Below are 27,148 nucleotides of genomic sequence, written 5' to 3'. Positions count from 1 at the left end.
TACAAAGAGTAGATCACCTAAGTGACCATGCAGCTCACTTAAAAAAAAAAACATAGGAAACCAACAAATTAAAAACCCCCAGATCAAACACCCAGCTAGAAACCCTGAAAACCAAAAGAAAGATTAGCCAAACTGAAAGAAAAAAAGTACACTGAACTAAAATCTAGGTGTTTTTTTTTTTAAGGAAAAAAGTAGATAAGCTTTTAAATAATTGATTTTTAAAAAGAAAGAAAATCATATTACCAACATTAAGAATAAGAAACACTTATTAGGAGCTCTTTTGCCTAACTTTATGCCAATAAAACTGAAAATCTAAATAAAATACATGAATACTTACAAAAATATAAATTACTAGATTGACAGAGGAGAAAATAGAAGTCTTGAATAACCCTATCTTACTTAGATAAAGAAACTGAAGAATCCATAAATGAACTCTCAAAGGAAAAATAAATCCAGGACAACATGACTTACAAGCAAATTTTATCAAATACTTAAAGAATTCCAATTCTACAGAAACTGTTTGAAAAAAATAGGCAAAGGGGTTCAACCAAATTCTTTCTGTGACACAAATATAGTCTTCACAGCTAAATCAAGAAATAAAAACAGAGAAAGAAAATTATAGACCAATTTCGTTAACGTTGAGGTAAATATTTTTAATAAATTGTTAGCAAAGACATCACAGCAATACACCACAAAGATCACACACTATGACTAAGCTGGATTTATACCAGAAATTTAGGACTGGTTCAGTATTAGGAAAACTACAAACATAACTGATCATATCAATAGATGTAGAAAAGACTTTTTGATAAGATATAAAAAAGTCATTTTTGTTTTAAAAAAAGTAACACTAAAAAGTATCGGAATAAACAAAGTTTGCCTTAAAATGGTAAGTATTGGGAAAAGTTTGAAGGCTTTCCAATAAGATCAGCATTGAAACAAGGATGTCCACTATCAGCATTATTATTCAATACACTAGAAATACCATTGCTATGGCAATAAGACAAGAAAAATTAAGAGAATAAACATAGGCAAAGAGAAAATTATAACTTTTTGCAGATATGATGCTTTAATTAAAAAATCACAAAAACTAATTGAATGGACGGATTTAGCAAAGTTGCAGGACATAAAATAAACCAACACAAACCATCAGCATTTCTGTATATTACCAATTATATCCAGCAGGAAGACTTGGGTATTCTATTTAAAATAATGAACACTTTAAAATATCTGGGAGCCTTACCTGCCAAGAAGTGAAACTACTATATGAGCAAAGTTACAAAACATTCTTTATACAAATAAAGACAGATCAAAATAAATGGAAATATATTGCTCGTTTCTACACTAAACCAGTATTATAAAAATGACACTACTACCTAAATTATTTACTTATACAATACCATACCAATGAAACTACTAAAGATTACTTTATACAGCTATAAAAACCAATAGCAACCACAGTTCCAAAGGATTTCTGATCAAAACATGCTATCTCCAGATAGATATCTGATCAACTCAGAGTGCTGACTGAAGCATTTTTTCTTGCTTTTTGTCCCTTTTTTCCCTTCTTTTCTTTCTCTAATATGGCTAATGTGTTAATTTGTTTTGACTATACATATGTATATATTTTGTTTGTCTTGCCTTCCCAGTGAGATCTGGGGAAGTTGGAGGGAGATAATTCAGAACTGAAAATCAAAGTGACTTCAAACACATTTTATAAAAGAACTAATAGCACTGTTGAACGTGGAGGCAGGTAGAATTATCAGAGACAATCCAACGCTTTCCAGCGTCTATGACTGGGAAAAACTACGCAAATAGGAAGTAAGTTTCTAGCAAAAAGGTACATTCAATTTTTGGTTGTTGAGCTTACAATGGAAGACGTTTGAATGGAGCTGGCCAGCAAAGCTGTAGCCTTATGGGAGTTATGTTGTACATTCCATGCTGATGCTCATCTAAGTAATGAAACACTGACAATAGAGCTAGGGAAGGAAGAGGTAGGTGAGAAGTCTTCTGGTTGAAAACAAAAATGGTTAGCATTTATGTAGCACTTGTAGGTCTGCAAAGCACCTTATTATATAATGTAATCCAATTTGATCCAGTGGTGCTGAGATGCATTCACAGACGAGGACACTGAAGCTGAGGTTAAATGATGAGGATCCCTCAACTGAAGCGGGATTTGTACTTGGGTCTTCCTGACTCCATCTAACACTCTATCCATTATGCCAGCTAGCTGACTTTTAGGGTTTCACATGATCTTGGGAAAGATATGGAACTCATGCCTATATATAGCATAGGCCATATCAATCTCTTTTATCTGGAAAATTAAGTTGCTTAAACTAAGAGAGGTGCAAGCAATAGAAACCAGTTTTCCCTTGGGAAAAAGGGACAAAGTAGGAAGTATAGTAATACCTTCTTTCTGTTAAATTGAAAGCATATAATCAGGATGTATACGTAATTAACTAACAACTTCTTGATCCCTTTTCAACCTTGGTGCATGTACTGTCTACTTATAATATGGGATTATTTCCTGCTTTAGCAGAAAGTATACTAGGAAGCTCCTGGGTAGGCCAGAATGTTTTCACAGTAGCACGGTCCTTGGTTCTAATGCCTGCTATCTTTTCTATAGTGCCTTGTCCTTGGGCAGGAAAATGTGCTGATCTTGCCTTCCTGCTCTAAGACTTCTTGCTTTCCTGACAACTATCATTCAAGTGCATATGCACCTGGATGCAACATATGGGTCTCGTGCAAATCCACTACATAAATACCTTGAGTTTCCTGATGTGCCTTGGGACTCTGTTTTCTGAAACTCAGCTGTGAGGTGCTAAACCAAGTAGTTTGGTTTTTTTTTTTAATTTGGCAGGAGAGAGAAAAACCACTCTGAAGTACTAAAGCACCTAGGGAATCACAAACATCATCTTTATTATTCCCATTTTACAGGTGAGGTGATAGTGATATGTATAAAGCTTTGGGATAGAGCTAGGATTTGTTTATAAGGGTTCATAAATAATCCACTTTTTTTTTAAATAGAAAAAGGCATAACTGACTGAAGTAGATCCATAACCCAGGACTGTTTTCTTCATCTAAGGAATGCTTGGCCAACATAGCCACTATCCATATGGAAGCAACTCCATGAATTACAGGCCGAATATCCAAAACAGATATGGGAAACAAGGAAGTTCTGTTTTCCATAGCTCTGGGTGATAAGGGTTGTGACCTGTGACCTAGCATGGTCAGGTGAGAGGTCAGAAACTAATGTGCAAGCTCCATGAGCTGTTTGAGGGAAAGTCTTTCAGAGAGAACATAAAGTCATATGGTCAGGGGGCAGTGTGGCAGAAGATTCAAAGTTCGGAAAACAGTATAAGAAGCTCCATTTTTCTGAATGTGCTGCAGTCTTCCTATAACCTTACTGGAGACTCTACCTGTTCATTCAGGAGGAATGGATGTAAAGATTAAGAAAAGCTTTCCTGATTTCACAACAGGTATTGTTCTTTGTTTTAGGTGAGCATGTTTCTTTCTCACAGCTAGGGGCTTGTTAGATAGGCTCGTTTCTCACAAGGACATCGGTTCCTTTTAATAGGGCCACACTAACACATCTGTAAATAGCCAGAAACCATAGTCTAACTTCCTCCAATCACATTTGAGATACTTTTTCCTTGTACTTCTTCTGGCTTCAAGAATTTTGTAAACAAGTATTTCTCAGTTACACATTCACAGCCCTTCCAAAAACATTTTTCTTAGAAACTATGATGAAAGAAAATAATGTTTAAAACAGGGAAACAAACATGTAAAATTTAATAGAATCTTAAGTATTTTCACAGAGTTCCTGGGATGTAGCAAAGTTTAATTGGCACACCAGTCAGATTCTTAATGACCATGTTAACTTTCTTAACTGAGGTCCCTTTTTCTTTGTGTTTTTCTGCATCATGCAGTGACATCCATGTGCTACCTAAGCCACTGACTGCACTGACTTTAATACTCAGTAATGCGCATGTAAGGCAATCTGATTTTTTTTCTTTTCCCCAGAATTGAAACAGATCTGTAATGGATCCATATTATTTTGCACATATACTCAAATGTGGCCACTATTTAAGAAAAAAATCTCAAATCTTTCCAATTCACAGGGAAAGGGAAACCCCTTTGCAGTCTATGCAACTTAGAAAACCTTGGGAATTTTAAGTCTTGTTATCTTGTATAATTGCTCTGAGTCTATCAGCTCCTCAGAAGGAATATACTCAAGATTCCAAGATTTTCTTCTCATGGGGAAAAGTACTAAGAATAAAGGATATCTGTGTTGGAAAACTAAGTGTATTTGTCATCACAGAAACTCCAAATCTTAATGGTTTTCTACTTTTTTTACATAAAAGCAATGAAGTTGGTCTATTCATGTGTATTTAAGTTTTAAAAGGATAGTTTAAAAGATCCAAGTGGTATTGGCTTCAAAGCTTCTCTGAGCTTAAAGGGAGTCCTGTAGTCGTGTCTTTTTTTTGGATTCAAAATGTTTCCTAGCTTCATCTTGCAACACAAATTGACTGTTTCAAGAAAACAACATACCTTTAAAAAACAATTATTTGTTACTACTGAGAATATTCAAAATAATGTACCCCAAAGTCTCTACCACAGAAGCACTCCATAAGTTTTTTAGCAATGTCAAGAACATTATTGGAGTAATTATATGTCTTTGAAGAGGTCTTCTTTAAAAGAATTTTATTCATTTAAACAAAAAAAAAATCTGGTATGCTTATTTTTTAAAAGCAATAAAAGCTGACATTCATAGAGGTTTGCAAGGCATTTTACACACATCTGACTGGAGCTTCACATAATAATCTTGTGAGATGTAACTAAGGGAAGTGTTCTCATTTAACAGATAAGGAAACCATTTCAGAGAGATAAAGTGGCTTGTCCAAGTTAGTAAAGATAACCAATAGCATTTATGTAGCATTCTACATTAGCAAAGCATTTTACAAGTATTGTCATTTTATCCTGACAGCGATCATGAAGTAGGTGTAATTATCCTCTCCATTTTACAGATGGGAAAATGGAAGCAGAGAGAATTAAAGCTCTTGCCCAGTTACACCAGTCACAGCTCGTCAAGGCCTACAGTCACATCTGAATTCAGGACTTTCTGAGCCCAGGTCCAACAGGCAGGTATGTGCACTACCTCTCAGCTGCATCTTACACTCTTTTATCTAGTTCATTTTATTTATTAAATCTCCAAATTGACTTTAAGTTCTAATCTTTTCTTCATTGCTACAAAACAAAATTCAGGTGGCTATAATATAAATTATCAATGACAGAAGCTGCCTTAGTCTCCAGCTTCATCATCCTTCTAATGTTTTCTGGTAAGGAAGGGGTACCTAGGGGTTGATGATTATTTATTTTCACTAACATACTGATTATGCTTCAAGGAACTGGAGTCCAGGATCTTTGGATCCTAAGAAAGCTTTTGTGTATGTTTCCCCACTACAGCATGGATGCAGAACCTACTCTACCCTTGTTCAAGTCTCACATAAACCCCTCCAATCCCCCACCACCCAAACATTCACCCCCCATAAAGCATTTTCTGCCCCTTCCTGATTTGTCAGTCCTCTGGCTTCTTACATCTTACACTGATACAAGCTCTTTATGATTTACAAAATACTTTCTGCACAACATCCTTATGAGATGAGTAGTATATTATGATGCCCATTTTAAAGATGAGGACATCAAAGTTTAGGATCGATTGCCATCCTCAAACCCACCTCACCTGGCTTGTAGCTTTAAAATTATAGTCAATTTGAGCAGCACAGGTTTCAAGGTGACTATAATGAAACAAACTTAAGTCAGTGTCCAAAAGTCTTGCCTGAATTTAAGATGTTCCCAAAGCAGATACTTCTATATCAGTTGAATAACTGTTGACAGAAATGGATATTTTATCTCCTTCTTTAGCAGTAGATTTGAAAGTTACCTTCTCACTGAAGACAAGGGGTCACAAGGACTTCATGCTAGAACTAGTCTATCTTATGATGTCACACAGAATCAGAACATTACGCACACTACTGAGTCAATGAACATTTATTCAGTGCCCAGCATGTGCCAGGAACTGTAATAAGCCCTGGGGATATAAAAAAAAAAGTCCCTGCCCTTGAGAAGCTCACAATCTAACGGGGGTTACAACACGCAAACCACCATGTACAAGCAAGCTATGTATAGGATGAGTAGCAAACAACGAACAGAGGCAAGGTAGTAGAATTTAGAAAGACTGAGAAAAGCCTTCCTGTAGGAGAGAATTTTAGCTAGAACTTGAAGCCAGCCAGGAGGCCAAGAGGTGGAAATGGAGAGAGAGAGCACTCTAGCCACAGGGAACAAACACTACCTACAACTATGAATAATATCAGAAATAAAGGGTAGGAATAATCTATCATTTCATTGGCGTAGGAACCTTCTAAGGTGAGCAAACTCCCTCTGCGAATGCAGGTCAGCACTTTCTCTGCACATTAAAGCTTAGTGAGTAGCCTGCACAATAAGAGATGAAGATTTGCTCAGGGTCACAGAGCCATTATGTGTAAAAGGCAGGAGCTGAACCAAGGTTTCCTTAACTTCAAAGCCAATTCTCTATTACTTCAGAGGTATAAAATACAGGTCCACAATACTTGGAAGTCCAGTCCCAAGCAGATTAAAATGTAATTGGGAAATATTTAGCAAAATGAATAAGAACACAATAAACCATATTTTAAAACTAAGTCGGTATGCATCCTGAGAGATTCTTATGTAGGGTTTAATGGCCCCATTCCTATTCCAGTTAAATACCCCTGCACTATATCACACTTTCTCCAGAGAAATGCACAGAATTCAGAAAGGGTCACTGGAAGCAAACAAGACTGATTATGCCTTATTAAAATTAACATAAAAAAGATTCATTTTTACATTATTAAGTATCTACTACAGGCCAGGACCTGTGAATACAAAGAAAGCCAAAAGACAGGTATTTGAAAAAGACAGGCCTTACTCTTCAAGGAGTTCACAATCATTTCAGGAGGATCTATATGCTTGTTTTTACATATGATTACTAAATTTTTAGAATTTAAAAATTCTCTTCAGCTATATGGGAGAGAAAAGGGCACAGAATAATTTCAATGCCGCCAGTAATTTCTGCCCGGACAACAGTCTCTTTCTGCCTCGGTATTCTCTCCTTGCCTTCAATACATCCTTAATACTGGTCCTCACTAATTTGTCCACTCTCTGGACATACAACTTACATATCCATGCCTGGAATGTCCTTGGACTCTTTTCATATGTAGATTTCCCACCCATTCTTTAAAACACAATTCAAACATCATCTCCTTAAGGAAGCTGGAAAAGATTCTCTAGTCATTGAGACTTCACATAACATTGTCTGGCATTTATCTCCTATTATAGTTATTTATATGTCTTCTATCTGTCAAGCAGCTTGTAGCTAGCTCCATGGGCACTTGCAACACACATACAATTTTGAAACCAAGCTCTGCTATTTTATCAGGCTACCCTTGGACCAGTCACAACTTCTCTGGTTCTCAATTGGTTCATCTAACCACCTTCATTTTATAGATGAGGAAATTAAATTCCATTCCAAATGAAAGACCCTAGGCTATTCAAGGCAGTTAACACTCCATCTAACACGCCCGAAGCTACTATGTACTATTCCAAACTGACAGTTCTTCTCTTACCTGTGAGACATATAAATGAGAAAGTAGTAGATGAAGTTGCGGTACATCTCTGAAGAACCATAACCAGACAGGCGAGAACATGTTAAGATATATCTAAAAGTGCTGGACGGAGGGAGAAACTTGAGACTGGCTTGTCTTTTATCCAAGACTGAAAAAGCAATTTCTATTAATGGAAACGGATCTTTGAAATTCTAGTTTCTAGATATCTTAACTTTTCTGCTTTCTCTTTGCTTTCTCCTCCAAGAATGTTTCCCTTAGCAATGCACACTACAACCCAAGAATCTACATTTTTATTCCCAAGGTGTGGAATCTAAACAGAAGTCTATCAAAACATGAAAAACATATCATCTTGGTTTTGTTCATGTGTGATATCCAAGTTTTGCTTCCCAAAACCAGAAGAGTACAACAAAATTAATCATTTTTATTTAAAAGAAATGTTACAAATAAATGTGCAAAATGAATTTTCATGATTAAACCCACACAAAAGGAACATGCATACTTTACATAAAAGTTAGTCAATATTACATGACACCGTCAAGAATCAGGCAAAATGGAAAGACCTTGCAGCTACAGATCTTCTAGACAAGTGAGATGTGAAACCAGGAACACATGAAATTAAGTCTCCAGGTAATTTACAATCAAGCAAAATCTCACATAAGCAATGTTAACACAGAACCCATAATAATATTCTACTTTAGTTCCAAAATTCTATGTGCCTTTCATTTCCAAAATAATTAGTGTGTAGCCACCTCTATAACAGTGGCAGGAAATAATGTTATAGGGAAAGGTAACAGTGAAGTGCTCAAACTAAGCACCAAAGGAAATAGAAATGAGTTTCATACACTCTTGCTCACTCTCTTTGGAATGCAGCAGTATGGTATCACTAGAATAAATGCCAAATCTTACTGTCTAAACTGAAAGAAATAGTCATGGATAAGAACTTCAAAAAAAAAAAAATCTGGTTTTGTTATTTTGTTCCACTTACTCTATTTTTCCCTGAAATTAAGATGGATTCACTCTCCTCAGGACTGTATTTCTATCTGAGGAAAAATTACTCCTGTCAGCAATAAGTCTGAGCAATGTTGGAGAGTCTGTTCTAACTTCTGCATTAATGTTCATAGCTCCACACATCAACATATAAAGTCAGCACATGTGTATACATGAATAAAACAAATCTGCATTGGTGACCTTAAGTAGAGAAAGTATTCAGACTGCATTTGCTAAAGCATATTAGTTGTGTTTTTCCTCTTTGTGTTTTTAGATTTGAAGAAGGAATTCATTTCTTCCGTACTAAGGCAAGCTGCTGGTTTTACTATTCTATTTAAAATCTTGTACACTACAAGAACTAGTATTTACATAAATAGTTCATTTCCCCACTAAAAGGCTCAATGAAAAGGATGTAAGCTATTGCCTATACAATGTCAATATCCAAATCTGGTCCAACCCCCTGTACAAAACTCCTTCTTGTTTTGGTATAGAGGGTACAAATGAACCTGTAAAGCTAACGTCATCATTAGAATACAGAAAATAAACCAAGAAAAAGCTCAAGCAGTTGAAAAACCACCTGAGTGCTCACTCTGGCACAGTGTGATTTATTTCCTTTCCCATTCATGCTAGAAATGTGAGGCCTCACTTATAAAAGGAAATCAAATAATGGTATATTACTTCCCAATCAAGACTCTTCTCAGTTAGTCCCCTGGAACCTGTTCCTCAGTGAGGCCTGCATCCCACCAGAACTGGGGAATATTACAGGTTAATATTGAGTCCTCCAAGTGTTGCAGAATAACTCAGCAGTACTTCAGTCCAAATACTTCTCTTGCAAGGTCAAAGCTTGTCATCAGTCATTTCTAGAAATTGAGCATAGACATCACGGGAACATTCTCCTTTTTGATTGAATAAGAACTTGTAATAGCTGCCATCCGCACAGATTGCTATGGAAAAGGAAACCCATTTTATCTTGTTTTTCTTTTAAAAGTTTAAAGGTTATTACTTCCTTTTTCAAAACTGTATCTGAAAACAACAAATTAAAACAACACTTCTTTCTTGGAAAACTAAATGCTGGTCTCAAAGAATTATCAGAAGATACCCAAAACCATCTCTCATTACACCAAATCTACTCTAATGAACACTGTTTTTCCCCTAAGCTAAGTAGATATTGTGGTTTCTTTGGATGAAAAATGAATAGCCAACATGTACGAAAATATTTTATCTCATCAGGACATTTTTATATAACTCACAGGATAAAGTATCTATGAATTTCTCAGAGAAATGGTTGAGACCAGTTAGGTGCTCACAACATATATAATTCTCCAAATAATGCACTTTGAGGCTCTGACTGAATCTACAATGCAGAAGCAGGAAGGAGAGATACTGAAGATAATTCTCCTTTAGATCTGTAAGACCTTCACTTGGTAGACAGAAATCAAAAGCTGATTGTGGGAGAGAAACTTTATGTGTTCCCTTGATTAAAGAGAAGGTAGTCAGGACTTTTTCTCTAAACATATGACACTGCAAAAAGAAACTTACCTATGACAGCATTTGGCTCGGTTCCGAAGGCACAAATACATGGAGAGCCTGAGGGAACCTGAAATTTGGAAAAACTCCACTTGGAACTGAAGTATTTTGGAAGAAAACTGGCTGATGCCAAACTGGGAAGGAGGAGGGGAAAACAGTGATCAGAAAGATTATATTATATGATTAAAGTTATTCAGAACATTTAATGATATTGAAAACTGTTACCCATCTAAACCCAGGATAAACAGATTAAAGTGCTTTCTAAATCTAGTACAGCCAGTAAAGTGATTTCAAAATCAGGTTGAGAAATTTAAAGAAAAACATTCTACTTTTACATCCTGTAATCAATTTAGGAGAAAGACTGTTTTTGGGAAAATGCTTGGTTTTGTGATATAATCACAGAAGAGACTGTTGAATAGAACAGAAGTAACAAGCTACAAAATTAATCTTCTGGATCCAACCTCTCCTATATCACAGATACACAAAGTTAAGTGAAAAATTAGGAAGTCTTACCAATAACACTCTATCCTAGGAATCTAAAAACAATATTGCTTGAACCAACTAATTTACTGAGGAGCGTAGGATTTAGAGGTGGAAGTGACTTGTGAGGTCTGCTCTTCCAAATCTCAGATGATACCTAAAGAACTTAGCACCAGAGAGTTAACGAAGTCTTTCTCCCAAAGTTGTGGAGCCAAGGATCCTCTTGGCACCCTCCACTTTCTGGTCAGAGGCTTTAATCACTGGGAATAAAAGTTCTAACATGCAACTGCTTTGTTACAGAATACTATGTAAGATTTCAAAACCCTCAAAATAGAGTAAATGCTGACTTCACAGATGACAGCCTTTGCCTATTACCATATCACATACAAACCCAAAGGTATTGACAAGGAATCTCACTTGATGTCAAAATTTAATCCCCAAACCATTACCTAGACTGCTTATTTCTTTTGGGATCTTCAGCTGCAAAAATGTGCACTGTTCCATGATCACTTGATACACAGATGAGTGAAGCATCCTGATTGAAATTAATACTGAAAGAAAACAAAAACAGAACTTTGGCAGGCTGAGATTGCAAGGGGAACCAGGGGCCAGAGTCACAGAATATAAGAGATAAAAGGGACTTTAGAGGTCATTTAGTCCAAACATCTCCTGCACATAATGAAACAGGCCCATGGCAAAGAAGTGATATATCCAATATCATAAAGCTAGATAGACTGTAATAAAATAGGCACTAAAACCTAAGTCCTGCCATTCCCAGTCAAATATACTACAGAGTTATGCTGGGGAGTTCAAATAAATCACCTACCCTACACTCTAAAAAGTCATGTAAAATTGTTTATATTTTGATATTTCCCAAAATATTTTGTTTGGCTTCTTTTAAAGTTCAGTTTATGTTTTAGTACCTTCATCAAACACACTTTAAACTAACAAACACAAGATAAAACAAATATTGATCACCTCAGTCTCAAAACACTACTTCTCCACACAGTCCTCAAGAAACTTGTAACAAATCATATAAATGGACAACACTATCCTTTTTTGTTTCAGTATCTTTTTAAAGGTTGAAGGTATCAAGGCCATGCTTAAGAAAGGAGTGAACTTAAAGATCTATGTCAAGGTGTAAAACATTTAAGTGTTTTAAGAAAAGGCTTTAAGTGGCTTTAAGAAATTCTATTCAGTGTCTGTACCTATATAAAGGAAGAAGGGAATCGGGGTCATATAAAATATTCTCAGCAAATCAACCTTTGGATTAGAAAGTGACCATTATGGAGTTTGATGCACACTCAGAGGGTCACTCTGTGGCCTGATTTTTCTATTTTTATCATGAAAAGAAGCCAATAGGGATTTGGAGTCTCAATGAAGGCAGGCATAAGCAAGACACCAACCTTCTCTTTAAGGGGCACTATATTAATTACACAAAGCAAATAAGGTGAATTAAAAATTTTCTTTAAGGTCCTTGATGCTATCCTAAGCTCTAATTTAAGCCAAAGTAAAGCTGAAGTAAGCAGATACATCGAACTTCAAAGAATCTTGGTACAGGAAAAACATCCAGGGTTTTGTTGTGCCAAAAATACCACAGCTGAAACTCATCTTAATGGTTTTCTTAAAAAAAAAAAAAAAAAAAAGCCAAGAGTATAAGTAATGACTCATAACAGACTGAATTTAGTGACTACCTATTTCCATTCTTTTAAAATAAACTTATTTCACATGCTGATTTAAAACTTAGAGAAATATTGTTTAAAAAACAACACATTTGTGCTTTTAGTTATCCATGCCTGGGAAAAATCTAGCCTTTGAGCCTATACAGCTTAATTCAAGGTGTCTAGAGGCCACACCCCAAAAGAGCTTCTATAAAGGACCCAAACCACTTGATAACATGGCAGGGAATGTTACAAATAAAAATGTCACTCATGCCATGTAAGGATGAAATGAAGAAATGAGACGTTTAACCTGAAGAATAGAACACTTGGAGGATGTGATATCCACAGGTTTGGAATGTGGAAGAATGGTTGGGCTTATTCTGCATAGTACTGGAGGGCAGGAGCAGGAACAATGGGGCAGAAGTTGTAGAGAAGCAAATTTAGGCTTCATCTAAGGTAAAAAACTCATAAATATCAGAGCTTTCTAAAAGAGTGAACTTCTGCCATCAGTCCTTAGTTGCAGTGGGTGTTCTTTGAGTGGGAGGGGGTGAAGGAAGGGGAGTGGAACACTAGATGGTTACTAACGTTCCTTCCAACTCTGGGATTCTGTGAAAAGCACTAGGTATCCTCTTTATTGAGTTGGCTGCTTTGGTGAACACAATGAAGTCCCAGGAGCTAAAGCCACTTGCCCTCTGTCACTAGATGGACGCTGCAGAAAAGAATAAGCCCTTCCAGAGATGAGTAGGAGCCTAATAACCACAGCACAACACTGCAGCCTCTGACTCTTCCTGCCTCGCAGGAAAACCATTCTTTCTTGGAAAAAAAAAAAAAGGTATCAGAATTATAGCTAGTCTTATTTGAGTTTCTCTATAGACCATCTCTGCTGTAAATCACACAGCTGTTGTCATGACCCAGCCATTTCCCAGGAAATAAACTAGACTTATCTTCTCTCTCAATCCCCTATATTCAAATGAATCATATTCTTACCAATAAATATTTGCTGCTTGAGATCCTCTTCTCAGTTCCTGGATTAAATGCCCTGATGAAGTATCAAATATTCTTATAAGGGTCCCCTTTGAAAAACAGTGAAGTGTCTCATTATCAAAGATTCAGAAGTCCAGTTCATTTTTGTACTGCTTTAGATTCATAGTTCTTACAAATCTATAACCTGTAAGCCTCTCAGAAATAATACTTCCTATAATTTCTTACTTAGTAATCTAAGTCATTTAGCACTGCTTTATCTTCCAACCAAATTTTTCCACTTAGCATTAAAACTCACTAACAATATTATGCTAGAACTGAGAATACAATGGAGATTCAGAATTAAATATTCTTAATACACAGAGAAACATCACCTCCAGCAATAAAAAAAATTCCATGCTTGGAAATCTGGGTGTGTAAGGATTTCTGATGTCTCTTGCTGCTACCATAGGAACTAATACCTTCACAATGTGCCAGTTTGCACCGTTACAGCTCACAGCCACAAAGGGCTTTACAAAATGCTTTCTCATAACAAGGGCAATTATCATTATGAGCATTTTGCAGTTGAGGAAACTGAAGTTCATAAAGGTTAAGAAAGGTCACAACGATAGGGAGAGACAGGTGGGACTTGAACCCAAGGTTTCCAACCTCAAGACAAATGTGCTTCTGGAGGTGGCCACCAGACTGACAGCCAGTTACTACTATTTGTAGGTTCAATATAACATTGAGATTTTATTATCCTTCACTGTCTCATTTAGTTTGCAAATTCCTATGGGAAAAAGTTTAATTCTAGGCTAATCTCCTGTTGCTACCTGACCTGCTCATGAACAACATTCTTTAGCCATCAACTAGTATACATCCCATTAGTTTAACATTAGTTGAATCCAGTGATAATTAGGAATGATGGGTTTGTTGTACTGTTCCTCCTCCCTACAACCACTCACAATCAAGTAATACAGGCCTCAGCCTGGCAGAAATGACCTTTGGACTGTCTGTGATTCCAGGTGGCAACCAAGATATAAGCTAATGACTTACGTAAGGTAGACAGATGTCAAAGAAGCCTTACAAGTTACTCAAATTAAAAGTGAAATGAAGGACATGATTTAAAAAACCAATTTAATCACCAATTACGTTCTCTAAAGGAACAGGGAATTGGAATCTAGCCCTGATATCATATACAAGATAAGTGATTATGCATAAGAAAAAGTTTCCACAAAATTCTTCACTCTTAAAACAAAACTTTCCCAATAACACTATGTGAACTGTCAAGCAGTCCTAAAGTAGTAGAACAGACTGAAAAATTAATCCCAAATATATTCTCTGAATTGAAGCTTACTTTTTCAGATGCTGTTGCAATTCTTGTTCCCTGGAGATTTAAAGCTATACAGCTTAGGACTCCTTCATGAGCTGGGATATCAACTGGAGGTTTTTCTGTGTTGGCCAGATCCACTATCTGCACATGGCCAGTATGTGTACCAGGGAATGCCAGGAGAGAATTGTTGCTATTTGGACATAAAACACATAGACCTAGATACAAAAATATTCAGAAAAAAGGCTCAGGATTGTGTGAATAGCCAATCTTACAATTTGGCCATCCCATTTTCCACACTATATTCCCAACTGTGTTGTTTCATTTTGTTTTTTAAAAAAGGATTCCATAATTCTCAGCAATCACAACAAAAACAAATCAGGAAAATAAATTTAAGCATCTCAAATCACAGAAATGTTTCCTTTTCCTTTCTTTTTTTTTTTTTGAATGCCCAAAAGTTTCAGCTAGAGAGACACAATTAAGCTCCCTAGTGCCTATCAGATTCTGAATTAAATACAGTACTAAACACTGAGGATATCCTTAAAAAAAATAGTGTGCAGTCTGTGGTATACTTCCTAAGTTCCACATTTCTCAAAAGATCACAATACAGATATCATTAAAGCAAAATTTGGAAGGGTGCTCACTAAGCATAGTCTATAGGGTGGTGTTTGGGGGAAGCTAAGGTGAAGAGATTGGGAAATTAGCAAAAACTAGGAGGAAAAGAGGAAGGTAAAAAAATGTTAGGAGAGGCAAAGAGAACATAACAGGCCTTAACATAACAGTTCCTTCAGGGGCTTTCAATTTGCTTCTTTATTTAAAAAAAAAAAAAAAAAGAGGTGGTAATTATCTGTTCATGAGGTAGATTCTTCTCTTCACCTAATTTAGACCTTGTGCCTAAATTATCACCATTGCACTCCCTTCTAATCCCAAAGCTAGCTTTAAATAAAATAGGGCTTTTCACTGAAACCTTCTGGAAATTTAAAGAATCACTTACTTTATGTCCTTGGATATTTTCTATACACTTTTATTTCCATTTTGGTGTCAAGGAAAACCAGAGCAGGACAAAATTCCCACCTCCCATGATTTTCTGTTATTTTGCTTTGAAACAGGTACCCTACTGCTGGAGTAGATTCTTCAGAGTTGAAGAACAATAATCAGTGCTCAAACTAGGAGGCTGGTGAGCACTAATGTTTCCTCTGAGTCCTTTTACACACACACACACACACACACACACACACACACACACACACACACACACACGAAGCCATTTTAGGGGCCTAGATCTTATTAGTGTAGGTAATTCCCAATAACTCCTGCCCTACCAAAACGACCTATACCTACTTCAAGTTTTTTAAATAGTATTTTATTTTTTCCAATTATATGTAAAGATAATTTGTAACATTCATTTTTTTTAAATGGAGTTCCAAATGTTTTTCCCTCACACCCTCCCCTACATTCTTTCTAAAACAGTAAGCAATTTGATATGGGTTATATATGTGCAATCATGTAAGACATATTTCCATATTAGAAGAGACCAAAAGAGAAAAAAAAATGAAAAAATAAAGAAAGTGAAAATAGTGTGCTTTGATCTACATTCCGGGTCCATTAGTTCTTTCTCTGGATTTGTATACATCATTTTCCATCATGAGTCCTCTGTAATTGTCTTTAATCATTGTAGCAAATCATGTTCTTAAAAGAACTGCCCAGAACACTGGATGAATAAATGACTTGATTGTATCAGAGGTGGGACTTCCTTCTTGACTCCAAGGCCAGGTCAGATCTCTATCCATGACATCATGCTGTATATAGCCATTATTGGTCTCAAACACCTCCATCCACAACTGTCTTTAAAAGTTCAATTTTATCTCACTTAACACTTATTAAAGCCCTTTCAATGTGTTCATTCACTAGGGATATGAAGAATGATAAGGCAGAGGCCTTGCCCTCAAGAAGCTCACAACCTAATGTTGGGAAGGACAAATACACAACGAAGGAATGGCACAAAACATACTGCTAAATGCAAAGGAGACACCAAAAGAACTCTAAAAAAATCTGAGAAGAAAAATAATACTTTTAGCTTGGATTATGTCAGAATGGAAGCGTGGAAGCGTGTCACGAAAGAGCAAAAAACAAAAAGTCTTCAAAGAAGAAATGGCAAAGGACCTGTTGAAGTATTTTTTTTTCAGAGAGAAATACTTCAACAGGAAGAAATGTCAAAGTGATATGTCCCATATACAAAGGAGCATGGCTTATGCAAATTAAAATGAGAAAAGGCAAGACTATGTTGGAGAAAAGGAGGTATTCTAGTTTGACTAGAATAATGATTGCATAAAGGGGATTAAAATTAAACAAAAAAACAAGAAAGTATAGTGGAATCAGACTACAGAGAGCCTTAAATAGCTGGCTAAAGAGTTTATGTTTTAAATTGGCAACAGGATGAAAAAAAAACAAAAACTACAGAGAACCCTAGACATTCCTCACTTCTCAGTCCTTATACATCTAGTTGCAGCACCCAGCCTGCTTTCTTTATCTCAGCTTTCCTTGAATTTCCTTTGAGTCATGCTGAACAGGCTCTCAGGCAGTTACATGGCACACTGGATAGAGCACCCATCCTGGAGTCAGGAAGACTCATCTTTCAAAGTTCAAAATATGGCTTCAGACACTTTACTAAGCTGTGTGACCCTAGACAAATCACTTAACCCTGTCTGCCTCAGTTTCCTCATCTGCAAAATGAGGAAATAGCAAATTGCTTCAGTATCTTTGCCAAGAAAACCCCAAATGGGGTCACAAAGAGTTGGAAACAACTAAAAAATGACTGAACAACTACAAAAAGCAGAGGATCTCAGCAGGGATCCATGTTAACAGTAAACTATGGTAGCTGCTAGGTTTGGGATGTGGACGTTTGTCTGAACAGAAACAAAAGCATTCCTGACATTAAAACCTATGTAGGGAGGCAGAGCCAAAAGGGCTGAGGATGCATGCATGCGTGCATGCACGTGTGCGCACACATACACCCAGAGTAAAGGGTAGTGGAAAGCTGTAACATGGTGTTTACAAGAAGCCCAATTAAAAGATAAAGAGCTAGAAAGCACTAAAATGTGGGGCTTGAATACAATTATCATGCCTCTGGTGAAGTCAAAAAAAGCAGAAGTGGCCATTACGATTTCAGACCAGACAACAATAAAATTAAGCTGAGTTAAAGGAGATAAGCAAAGAAATTATTATCATTAAAGATAATATAATGAAATAATACTAATACATATACATACTTAATGTGGCTTCATAGACAAGTATTTAAATGAAAAGTATATCTGCCTATAGGGAGAAACAGACAAATAATAATCACTGGAGACCTCTAAGTGCTCCTTTTAGACCTAGAAAAAGTTAACAAAAAGATATACAATAAAAAAGGATCTGATTTGAATTTAAGAAAAAGAGGAGGGGACTCTAGTGATTACTGCATAAAAACTTAACTATATTAGAAGAAACAGAAAGCAAAATTCTAAAGTAGAACACCTTTATGTGCCCCTTTCAGATTTAGAAAAATTTAACTAAAACATATACAAGTAAGAAATTAAGGACCTAACTAGAACTTTAGAAAAATTAATTATAATAAATCTCTGGTTATTACTGAATAGAAAAAGAATTTACATACTTCTCGGTTGTAAATGGTACGTTTATGAAGACTATCTATATGTGGAGGCATAAAAACTTCACCAAATAACATAGAAGAGTAGAGATAATGAATACATAATTTGCTGATTATTATAATGCAACAAAAATAATATGTGAGACTTTAAATTATTTTTTAAAAATAATGGTGAGTAAAAAAACATTATCAAAATAAAAATTGCAAAATAACTCACATTAGATGAATAAAGGAACGGCCAGAAACTACTCTGCCCAATTATATGCCAATAAAAGTGATCTAAGAAAACAAAATTGAACAAGTCAAAAATGAATTCCAAAAATGGGGAGGAAGTAAAATAGGTTCATATCAAACATTCAAATAACTGCAAAACTATATTTTTTTTTCTCTTACAAAAACAGAAAATGAAGGCATCCAACCAAACTTCTACAAGACAAATATAATCCTGGTACTCAAATCAGTGAGAAATAAAGAAAAGGAAGAAAACTATAAACCAGTATCTCTAGGGAATGCTGACATAAAAATTCAATAAAATATTTAATAAAATTGAGTATAACAACATATTCAAAATGTTATACATGATGACTTGTGGGTTGGATTTATATAATGAATGAATGAATGACTGATCAACATCAATAACCACAGTAGACCAAATTTATAACAAGACAATAAAAATGTCAAGATTATGACAATAGATTCAGAAAAAACTGTAGACAAAATACATTCTTTATGTTAAAAAAAACACTAAAAAGAACAGATTTCAAAAACATGTTGAATGACTTCAGAAGCATGATCAATGCAATGACTAATAATGAAGCATGCCTCTTATCCCTTGGCACAGTACTGATTGACTAGAGGTGCAAAATATAGTATATATTTTCAGATATGAGAATGTGTTGAATCGTTTTACTTGCTTATACTCATTTGTGATAAGCAAGGGCATATATATAAAGAAGGTGGTAAGAGTTGATGGTAACGATATAACCAGTGCTTCTTAAACTATGGGTCTTGATTCCACAAGGCATTGCAAAAAATTTGGCAACAGTAAAAGGTTTCTGAACGTGCAACAACCGAAAATTAATTCAAAATCAAACACACAATGAATCTGAGGTGTTTCTATGTTGCATCCTGCAAATTCACTGTCTTGGTTCTGCAAACAAAGCATGTACGCTTTGCCTTGCATGTGCCCTCACACCACACAATCCCAACACTACGAAAACATGAAAAGGGGTCATGAGTGGAAAAAGTTTAAGAAGCCCTGATATACACAATAAATATGAGGAAAAAACTAAATGAAAAATTTTTTAATTGCAAAAAAGAATAGAAGGCAGTTCAGATGGGGATACAGCAGGGCAATTATATTACTACTGTAAGCAATTTAATATCCACTTCTTAAAAATCAAACTACATATTCCACTTAATATATAATCTTTCATGGATGTTTGTGATATTTCTAATTCTCAGCTACTAGGGAAAAAGAGTGGTACTATTTTACAAATATATTGGTTGTATGGAGACTTTCTTCTTATCAATGATCCCTCCTTGGGGATACTCCTACGCCTAGCAGCTGAACATCTGGGGCAAAGATTAAGAACATTTTCAGCACTTTATTTCCAAAATGGATCTACCGATTCACCAGTTCTAGCAATGATGCCACTAGTGTGCCTATAATCCAATAATACCTAAAACACTGACTATTTTCATCTTTTGTCCTTACTGCCACTTGGCTGGGTATTAGGTAAAAGCTCAGAAATGTCTTGCTTTGTGTTTACCTTAATGAATGATTTGTACAATTCTTTCATATGTTATTTTAGCACACTGAAATTCCCCTATGGAAAACTACTTGTTCTTATGTTTATCTCTTGATATATACATGGACAGATACATAAATATCTATAAGGACTTGAATACATCTCCAAAGCTGTGCGGTGGGGATATTTTCTCATTTCTTCTCTTTAGGGCTGTTTATTTTTTGTAATTTTGTAACATTTACTTTTGATTTCAGTGTGGTTAATCTTTCAATTCACATTCCTGTAGTAGGCATACACACATATATGTGTTGTCTATATATCTCAGATGATAAACCCTTGTCTAGGAAATTTGATATAGTTTTTTTTGCCCATTACCATTTGTCTTCTCATCCACAAGGCATTAATTTTTTTTGTACATAAATTATCACTTTCATGCAGTTATTTATTTTATTTCTGAAACTGTCTCTATATTCCTTACATGGTTAACAATATATCTCAAATCCACAGGTGTGAAAGGTATATAATTTCCTACAATTCTTATTTCTTTAATGGTATGCCAAGAATCCATTTTGAATTTATTATGTGATAAGGAATAATATGTTGGACTAAGCCTAATTTTGGGCAGTTTGGAGAGTAGTTTTTAATCAAATAGCGAATTTGTTCCTAAGTAATTTATCTTTTCTTGTTTACTGAACTGCAAGTTATTGTTTCTGATTGTCCCTTATCCAGTCTGTTCTGCTGATATACTTCTCTATTTTTAAGGATTACAAAATGGTTTTTATGCTTTGATTTAAAATAAAGTTTAAGGTCTGAGAAATGCTAATCCTCCTCCATTCCTACCTTTTTTCATTATTTCCACTGATATTTTAGATATTTTGCTTCTGAAATGAATTATTATTTTATCAAGTTATGTAAAGTATCCCTTTGCTAGTTTAACTGTTAAAACTTTAAAAACAAAAACCAACTCTAGTAGCACTATCATTTTTATTATACTGTTACAGCCAAGAAAAGAGCACTGAATATTCCCCTTCAGCTATTTTAAAGTTCTCCTTATTTGTTTAAGGAGCACTTTTTAAGTTAATCTATGCTAGTATATTGTGTGCTTGGTAAACTGGCACCTGTATGTTTCATGTATTCTGTAGTTATTTTGGATGAGATTACCTCTTATATTGTCATTATTTGAAATCCTGTTGTTTTCTGTGGTTATACTCTGAATTCCGCAACTCTGCTGAAACTATGAAGTATCTCAATTAGTATCTTTACTGATACAAAAGGATTTTTTAAGTAAACATCATGTAAACACCAAATAGGGATGGTTTGAACTACTCTTTCCCTATCTTTATAACTTTAATGTATTTCTCCTGCTTTATTATTATTGGTGATCTTTCTAGAACCATATTACATGATGACAATAACATAACAGTAAGGGATGTGGGGATCCTTGCTTTATTCCTGTATTTATCAGAAAATTCTTCTAGTAAATCTCTAATATATACGATACTTGCTTCTGGTTTTAGATAGATACTTTTTATGCTACTCAAAAAAAACCTTTAGCCTATACTTTATGGAGTTTTTAGTATTAATAGGTGTTTCAGTATAGTTTTTAGCATAAACAGGTCTTCATCTATTGAGGTAGCCATGAGATTTGGGATTTGTCTAATTAATATGATTATGTTAACTGTCTTCTTAATGTTAAACCACACTGCATCATTGGTATGAATGCAACTGGTGAGGATGAAGGACTGTTTGTATGACAGGATTTTATTCAAAATGTTTGAATTGATATTCAGTAATGATGCTGGTATCTTTTTTTGTTCTTTTATTTTTATGCTATTATTACGCTAACATTATTTTAAGTTCCTTTTTCCTTCCCTGATTTAGATATTAAGACTTAATTTGTCTCATAAAGAGTATGGCAAACTTTTTCCTCAATTTTTTAGGAAATAATTCCTGTAAGATTGGTACTAATTTTTTAAAATTTATTTTAAATAAATTCTTTAAAGTGAAAAAAATTGTACTTTGATTTGCACTTGAAAGTTTTTCAGTTCTCTCTATGGAGGTGGATAGCATTTTTTCATCAAGAGTCACTTGAAATGATCTTGGGGCATTGTATTGACCAGAGCAGGCAAATCTTTCACAGTTATGTTACTGTTACATCATTACAACGCTGCTGTGCACAATGATCTCCCCATTCTTCTCACTTCACTTTGTATCAAGTTCATATAAATCTTGGAATGTTTTTCCTGAAATGATTCCCCTTGTCATTTCTTATAGTACAATAATACTCTATTCCAGGGCAGCTAGGTAGGGCAGTGGATAGAGCACCAGTGCTGAAGTAGAAGGAACTGAGTTCAAATCTCACCTCAGACACTTGACACCCACTAGCTGTGTGACCTTGAGCAAGTCACTTAACCCCAACTGCCTCATCCTGGGTCATCTCCAGTCATCCTGAGGCATATCTGGTCATTGGATCCAGATGGCTCTGGAGGAAAAGTGAGGCTAGTGACCTGCACAGCCCTCCATCACTCAAAACAAAGTCAAATGCAAGCCATGTCATTATTTCTGATGGCATGGTCTTCTTTGGGAATGAAGGACAAACACACACACACTCCATCCCAATCATATGCACCACAACTTGTTCAGTCATTCCCCAATGTATAAGCTTACCTATAATTTTCAATTCTTTGCCAGCATAAAAAAAGCTGCTATAAATATTTTTGTACATAAAAGTCCTTTTCTTTTTTCCTTCATCTCTTTTGAGGTACAAGCCTAGCACTATGGGGTCAAAGGGTATGTAATTTTATGGCCCTTTGGCATACTTCCAAATTCTTTTCCAGAATGGATGGATCAGTTCACAATTTCACCAACAGTGTATTAGTGTATCTATTTTTCCCTCCACTCCTCCAGCATTTGTCATTTTTCACAGTTGTGAGATGGTAACTCAGAGCTGTTTTAATTTGTACTTCTCTTAGACCATTTATCAACTGGGGAAAGGCTCTTATTTTTATAAATTTGACAGCTTCACGTTCAGCATATATAAATGAGGACTTCATCAGAAAAACTTGCTATAAAATTTTTTGATATTACTTCATTGTCTATGTTGGTGGTGGTTGTCGAGTCATTTTTTCAGTCGAGCCTGACATTTTGTGGCCCTATTTGGGGTTTTCTTTGGAAAGACACTGGAGTGGTTTGCCGTTTCCATCTCCAGCTCATTTTACAGATGAAGAAATTAAAGCAAGCAGGGTTATACAGTTAAGTGTCTGAGGACAGATTGGAAGTCAGGAAGCTTAGTCTTTCTGACTCCAGGCCCAGCACTCCTATTCACCTTTGAAAAAATGTAGGTCTCTGATTATCTTCATCCTATTATATTCTCTTTCTTCCTCTCTCTCCTTTTATTCTGTGGTATGTGATAGTAATAGAATACTACTGTGCTATAAGAAATGATGAGCTTGATGATATTAGAAAAACATGGAAATACTTGCACAAAATAATGAAGAGTGAAATAAGCAGAACCAAGAGAATATTGTATGTAGTAATAGACAATATCATTTTAAAAACGACTTTAAGCAAATAACTTATTTTGACTATTATAAAACACCCAAATTAACTATTAAGGACAGAAGCCACTATCTGCATCTAGAGAAAGAATTGTTAAATAAAAGTATGCATATTTACTTATTTGTGTCTAATGATGGCCATCTTTAAGGTGGGTGGGAGGGGAGGAAAACAAGAAAAGTGAATTTACATGATAATTTTGTTGTATATTTGAAAGGAATAGTAAGTTGTGCAGAGTAGATTTGCAGTTTCACGTGCAGTCATCTTTTTTATTGTACTGTTATGGAAATGCTTGTTTTATTCCAGTTCTTTTTAAAGTCTATTTTGCTTCTAACCACTGCCTCCCTTGATCCACACTCCCCTTCGTAACCTTTCCCTCCTTTCTTTTATCCTCTTCCCCTCCTATATCTCTATGTAGCAAATTACATTTCTATCCACAACTAAGTGTGTATAATATAAATTTCCTTCTTTGAACTAATTCTGATGAGTGAGGTTCAAGCTTCATCTGCTATTCCCTGCCGCACCCATTTTCCCCTTCACTGTAAAAGTTCTTCCTTGCATCCTCTTTTATGTGAGAAAAATTTTCCTGTTCCACCACTCACTCCTTTCCCCCTTCTTCCAGTGCAATCCGCTTTTCTCTCACTTTAATTTTTTTGGGGGGAGATCATATCAACAAAATCAGCTCATATCCATGCTCTCTGTCCATGTAAACTCTTTTTAACTGCTCTAATAATGATAACATTCTTAGGAGTTACATATATCATCTTCCCATATAGGACTATAAACTATTTAACTTCATTGAGTCCCTTATGGTTACTCTTTCATATTTACTTCTTTATGTTTCTCTTAAGTCTTCTCTTTAAAATGTCAAATTTCCTATTCAGCTCTGGTCTTTTTACCTGGCACACTTGAAAGTCCTCTATTTCATGAAACATTCATTTTATTCCCCTGATGCAGTATAACTCAGTTTTTCTGGGTAAATGATTCTTGGTTGTAATCCTAGCCCCTTTACCTTCCGGAATATCATATTCTAAGCCCTCTGATCCTTTAACATGGAAACCACTACATCTTATGTGATCCTGACTATGGCTCCACGGTATCTGAATTGCTTCTTTCTGGCTTCTTGAATTTTCTCTTTGACCTGGAAGCTCTGTAAATTGGCTATAATATTCCTGGGAGTTTTTAATTTTGGGATCTCTTTCAGGAGATGATTAGGGGAGTCTTACAATTTCTATTTTACCCTCTAGTTCTAGGATATCAAAGGCAGTTTTCTTTGACAATTTCTTGAAATATGATGTCTAGGCTCTTTGTCTGATCACAGCTTTCAGGAAAGTCCAACAATTCTTAAATTATCTCTCTGATTTATTTTTCAAGTTAGTGTTTTTCAAAAAGATAGTTCACATTTTCTTCTACTTTTTTCATTGTTTTAATTTTGTTTAACTTTGTTTTCATATTTCTTTGTCTTATGGACTCATTATCTTCCACTTACCCAATTCTAATTTTTAAGGAATTATTTTCTTCAGTGAGATTTTATACCTTTTTTTTTTATTTGTCCAATTCTGCTTTTTAAGAAGCTCTTTTCTTCAGTGAATTTTTGTGCCTCTTTCAGCATTAAGCCAATTCTGGTTTTTATGGTGCTATTTTCTTAATTATTTTTTGCACCTCTATTACCGAGCTGTTAAATATCTTTTCATAATTTTCTTGAATCAACCTCATTTCTTTTCCCAATTTTTCCTCTTCACCACTCTTTAATTCTTTCAGAAATTCTTTATTGGACTTAGTCCAATTAGCATTTTTCTTTGAGGGTTTTTTTTTGGGGGGGGTGGGGGAGGGTAGCTGTTTCCACGTTGTTGTCTTCTTGTGAGTCTTGGTCTTCCCTGTCACCATAGCAGCTTTCTTTGGTCAAATTCTTTTTTTGTTGTTTGTTCATTTTTCTAGCCTATTTCTCGCACCATCACAAGCTTCAGGCTTATTCATGCTGCTATTTTCAGAGCTAGGTCTAAGGGTCTGCAAGTTTTTGGTGCTTCTGGAGTGGTGTGATCCTGGAAGAGGTATGGTCACTTCTCTCTTGGTCTGTATACTCTGGTCTTTACCAAGGAAGGGGTCCTTGTGCCCTTCAGCTACATGCAGTAGAGTTCCCCTCTGCTTTGGTACTGTAATTATGGCTGCTGCTTCCCTGTAACTCCCCCAGTGCTCTTCTTTGCCCTGGAACTTTGACATAAAACTGCTTATGGGCAACACAGTTGTGAATCAGTGTCAGCTATACCCAGTGCCAGCAAAGGGTCCCCCTGCAATCTCTTTCTGACTAATTGTCCAACTCCCTTACTATCTCTGAGCTGCGAGCTCCCAAATTTGCTGCTGCTTCTACAGCCATTAAAGCTGCTGCATGTGTGAGCTCTGGATAGACTTCCATCACACCCCCACCGCAAGGTTACAGACTTTTCCTGCCTACCTCTTAAGTTTTCTTGCACTGGAAAAATATCTCACCTGACTCTCTGTTGGCTCTGCCTTCCAAAATTTGATTTGGCAGGGCTTTGTTTTTTAATTTACTATGCTATTTTTCTCCAGTTACATGTAAAAACAACTTTAACTTTGAGTTCCAAATTCTTTCCCTTCCTACCTCCCCTCTCCCCCCCATTGAGAAGACAAGCAATTCAATGTTATACATGTGTAGTCATAGAAAACACTTCCATAATAGTCATGTTGTGAAAGACTGTATTTCCCTCCATCCCATCTCACCCCCTATTTATTCACTTCTCTCTCTCCTTTCACCCTGACCTTCCTCAAAAGTGTTTGCTTCTGATTAGCCCCTCCCCCAATCTGCCCTCCTTATCATCCTCCCTTCCCTTATCCTCTTACTCACTACTTTCCTGAAGTGTAAGATATGTTTCTATATCCAATTGAGTGTGTATGTTATTCCTTCTGTCTTTTTGTGGGTTTTGCTTCTCTAGAATTTGTTTGGAACCATTTTTTAAAGGCATTTGGAGGGGTTTGGTGAAGAGCTCAGGCAAGGCCCTGCCTTTACTCTGGCATCTTGAAATGTTATTTTAAAGTTATTTGGAGGGTAATGTTAAGAGAGTTCATCTGGGTGGCTGCCCCTATTCCACCATCTTGGTTCTGCCCCCCAGCATGAACTGTTCTTTAAAGTCTTATAAGAATTCACCAAGAACAGAGAGGTTTATTTGTTTGTTTGCTGTAGTTCCTTTATAGCTAGTTCTATTTCCTTTTCTGAGACTGAATTAATTATGATCTCTTCTGGTCTTCAACTAGTTTGGGTACTTTAACGAAGAACTTTAGAGGCAAAACACCTTCCACATCCAGAGAAAGAACTATGGAACTGGATAACAGAATGAAGCAGACCATTTTCTTTTGTATTATGTTTTGTTTTGTTTTATGGTTTCTCCCATTCATTTTAATTCTTCTATTCAACATGACATCCCCTCATTTCTCACTATTAACCTCAGTTTCAAGTTCTGCTTATCAATGTTTTACTTATTTCTTTTTTTTCCCTTTTATCTAGCTATCTAATTCTTTTTTCATCTTAAAATGAACTAAAATCCCTCATG

General features: G+C 35.6%; 1 protein-coding gene across 3 annotated transcripts in view; it reads right to left on the bottom strand.

Annotated features, from left to right (window-relative positions):
- Nucleotides 1-27,148, bottom strand: part of WDR45B (WD repeat domain 45B) — a 91,055-nt gene that overhangs the window by 16,887 nt on the left and 47,020 nt on the right. For 2 of the 3 annotated variants that reach the window (XM_072640903.1, XM_072640904.1), the window contains 5 exons: nt 14,655-14,845; nt 13,325-13,410; nt 11,126-11,227; nt 10,209-10,330; nt 8,084-9,613 (listed from right to left, as the gene is read on the bottom strand). In XM_072640903.1, the coding sequence (XP_072497004.1) occupies nt 9,507-9,613; nt 10,209-10,330; nt 11,126-11,227; nt 13,325-13,410; nt 14,655-14,845 (608 nt within the window). In that variant the 3' untranslated portion in view covers nt 8,084-9,506. Of the gene's footprint in view, nt 1-8,083; nt 9,614-10,208; nt 10,331-11,125; nt 11,228-13,324; nt 13,411-14,654; nt 14,846-27,148 lie in introns of those variants that run through there. The other variant, XM_072640905.1, reaches the window with a different exon arrangement.

This window comes from Notamacropus eugenii, chromosome 2, assembly GCF_028372415.1.
Source record: "Notamacropus eugenii isolate mMacEug1 chromosome 2, mMacEug1.pri_v2, whole genome shotgun sequence".
In the NCBI taxonomy this organism is placed as follows: Eukaryota; Metazoa; Chordata; class Mammalia; order Diprotodontia; family Macropodidae; genus Notamacropus; species Notamacropus eugenii.
The sequence above is the reverse complement of the archived record's forward strand: the minus strand, read 5'-3'. Positions and strand labels throughout refer to the sequence as shown.